Source organism: Myotis lucifugus, unplaced genomic scaffold (genome assembly GCF_000147115.1).
Source record: "Myotis lucifugus unplaced genomic scaffold, Myoluc2.0 scaffold_1994, whole genome shotgun sequence".
Classification (NCBI taxonomy): domain Eukaryota; kingdom Metazoa; phylum Chordata; class Mammalia; order Chiroptera; family Vespertilionidae; genus Myotis; species Myotis lucifugus.
The window spans coordinates 12,417-14,648 of record NW_005873042.1 but is presented as its reverse complement, the minus strand read 5'-3'; the positions used below and the strand labels follow the sequence as shown (position 1 = coordinate 14,648).

General features: G+C 58.7%; 1 protein-coding gene across 1 annotated transcript in view; it reads right to left on the bottom strand.

The window, feature by feature from the left end:
* Positions 1-1,575: 1,575 nt before the first annotated feature.
* Positions 1,576-2,232, bottom strand: part of LOC102426275 (unconventional prefoldin RPB5 interactor 1-like) — a 1,797-nt gene continuing 1,140 nt past the window's right edge. The window contains 2 exon segments of the mRNA XM_014450312.2: positions 1,576-2,110; positions 2,113-2,230. Coding sequence (XP_014305798.1) covers positions 1,668-2,110; positions 2,113-2,230 — 561 coding nt within the window. The 3' untranslated portion in view covers positions 1,576-1,667.

Below are 2,232 nucleotides of genomic sequence, written 5' to 3'. Positions count from 1 at the left end.
TTTCAGCCACACACCTCAGCAGCCCTCCTCACTCACCTCCCTTTAAGGCTTTCTTTCTCCAGTGCAAAGTCTGAAGAGCCATTTGGTCAATAGAAAATGGTGCCGCCATTGAAGTTGTTCCGATCATCACTAGACCATTCACTTTATGTCCCACCTGTCCACTGACAAATCATGCTTTTTTTAAAAAAATATTTTTATTGATTTTTTACAGAGAGGAAGGGAGAGAGATAGAGAGAGTTAGAAACATCGATGAGAGAGAAACATCGATCAGCTGCCTCCTGCACATCTCCCACCGGGGATGTGCCCGCAACCCAGGTACATGCCCTTGACCAGAATCGAACCTGGGACCTTTCAGTCCGCAGCCCGACGCTCTATCCACTGAGCCAAACTGGTTTCGGCCACCAGAAGGTTTCTTACAGGGCCTTTCAAAGGCTGAAGCAGGAACAGAACTGCTGGGTCTGAATCTTACGTTTCTGCTACACGGTCCGTGTGGCGTGCACATCACAGCTGGCACGGAACTGCCTGCGTTTAGTTCGAAACACCAACCACGCCCAGGAACAACCTCTCTGAGAAGCGATCCGAGAGCCGCGGCATCAGAGGCAGCAGCGGTGTCGCCGGTGCCCGAGGACGACGAGCAAGTGGACTGGGAAGTCCTGGGCTCACTCGGATCCTCATCTCCACCGACGAATAGGAGAATCTGCTTCCAGATGAACTCAGGACACCTCCTTCCACTCTCCGAGGAGCCATCAGCGGTACGAACTCTAGACGATGCAGCACGAGGTTGCAGGGCGCAAGTGCCCACTGCCTGGCAGCCTAGGTCTTCTGCTGCAGCCTAGATCCTCTGCTGCGGCCTAGGTCCTCTGCTGCAGCCTAGGTCCTCTGCTGCAGCCTAGATCCTCTGCTGCAGCCTAGATCCTCTGCTGCAGCCTAGGTCCTCTGCTGCAGCCTAGATCCTCTGCTGCGGCCTAGGTCCTCTGCTGCGGCCTAGATCCTCTGCTGCGGCCTAGGTCCTCTGCTGCAGCCTAGATCCTCTGCTGCGGCCTAGGTCCTCTGCTGCAGCCTAGGTCCTCTGCTGCGGCCTAGATCCTCTGCTGCGGCCTAGGTCCTCTGCTGCAGCCTAGATCCTCTGCTGCGGCCTAGGTCCTCTGCTGCAGCCTAGGTCCTCTGTTGCAGCCTAGATCCTCTGCTGCAGCCTAGGTCCTCTGCTGCGGCCTAGGTCCTCTGTTGCAGCCTAGGTCCTCTGTTGCGGCCTAGATCCTCTGCTGCAGCCTAGGTCCTCTGCTGCAGCCTAGGTCCTCTGTGCAGCCTAGATCCTCTGCTGCAGCCTAGGTCCTCTGTTGCAGCCTAGATCCTCTGCTGCAGCCTAGATCCTCTGCTGCAGCCTAGGTCTTCTGCTGCAGCCTAGGTCCTCTGCTGCAGCCTAGATCCTCTGCTGCAGCCTAGATCCTCTGCTGCAGCCTAGGTCCTCTGTTGCAGCCTAGATCCTCTGCTGCAGCCTAGGTCCTCTGCTGCAGCCTAGGTCCTCTGTTGCAGCCTAGGTCCTCTGCTGCAGCCTAGATCCTCTGCTGCAGCCTAGGTCCTCTGCTGCAGCCTAGGTCCTCTGCTGCAGCCTAGGTCTTCTGCTGCAGCCTAGGTCCTCTGCTGCAGCCTAGGTCCTCTGCTGCAGCCTAGGTCCTCAGCTGCAGCCTGGCGGCTTTGAACTTGGACACCCGCTTGGTGACCTCTGACCCTTCTGACGGGACTTCTCTCCGCTCAGGGATCGTGGGCAGCACAGGGTGGACCGTGGCCGGGTGCGGGGCGAGGCAGGGCGACAATTCTTTCTCTATTACAGTTCCAGAAAAAGCCTCAAGCGTCCCGGGCGCGGGCAAGAGTGTCTCTGGAAGCTGCTCCTGCTCCTCCTCCAAAATGCTCTCGCCGGCGCCGCTGCCCATGGCCTCCTCGCAGCTGACGCTCCGCAGGAGCCCGCGGCGCTCCTCCTCGCAGTCGGCGCTGCCCTCGCTGGTGTCGCTGCACACGCTGTTCTCGCGGCTGCGCGGCTTCAGGATGGACTTCCGAGGGATGTACGCCCCGTTCACCAGGTCCACGAAGACCCTGTAGATGTCCGCAGGGTCCTGATCGTGGGCAGCTCCGGGCCGGGTGGCCCACCACAGCTGTTCCTTCGCTTCCGTTTGTCTTCTCCTTCTTCTCACTGAATGTAAGGTGGTGTTTTCCCAGTATTGATTCGAACCCGCT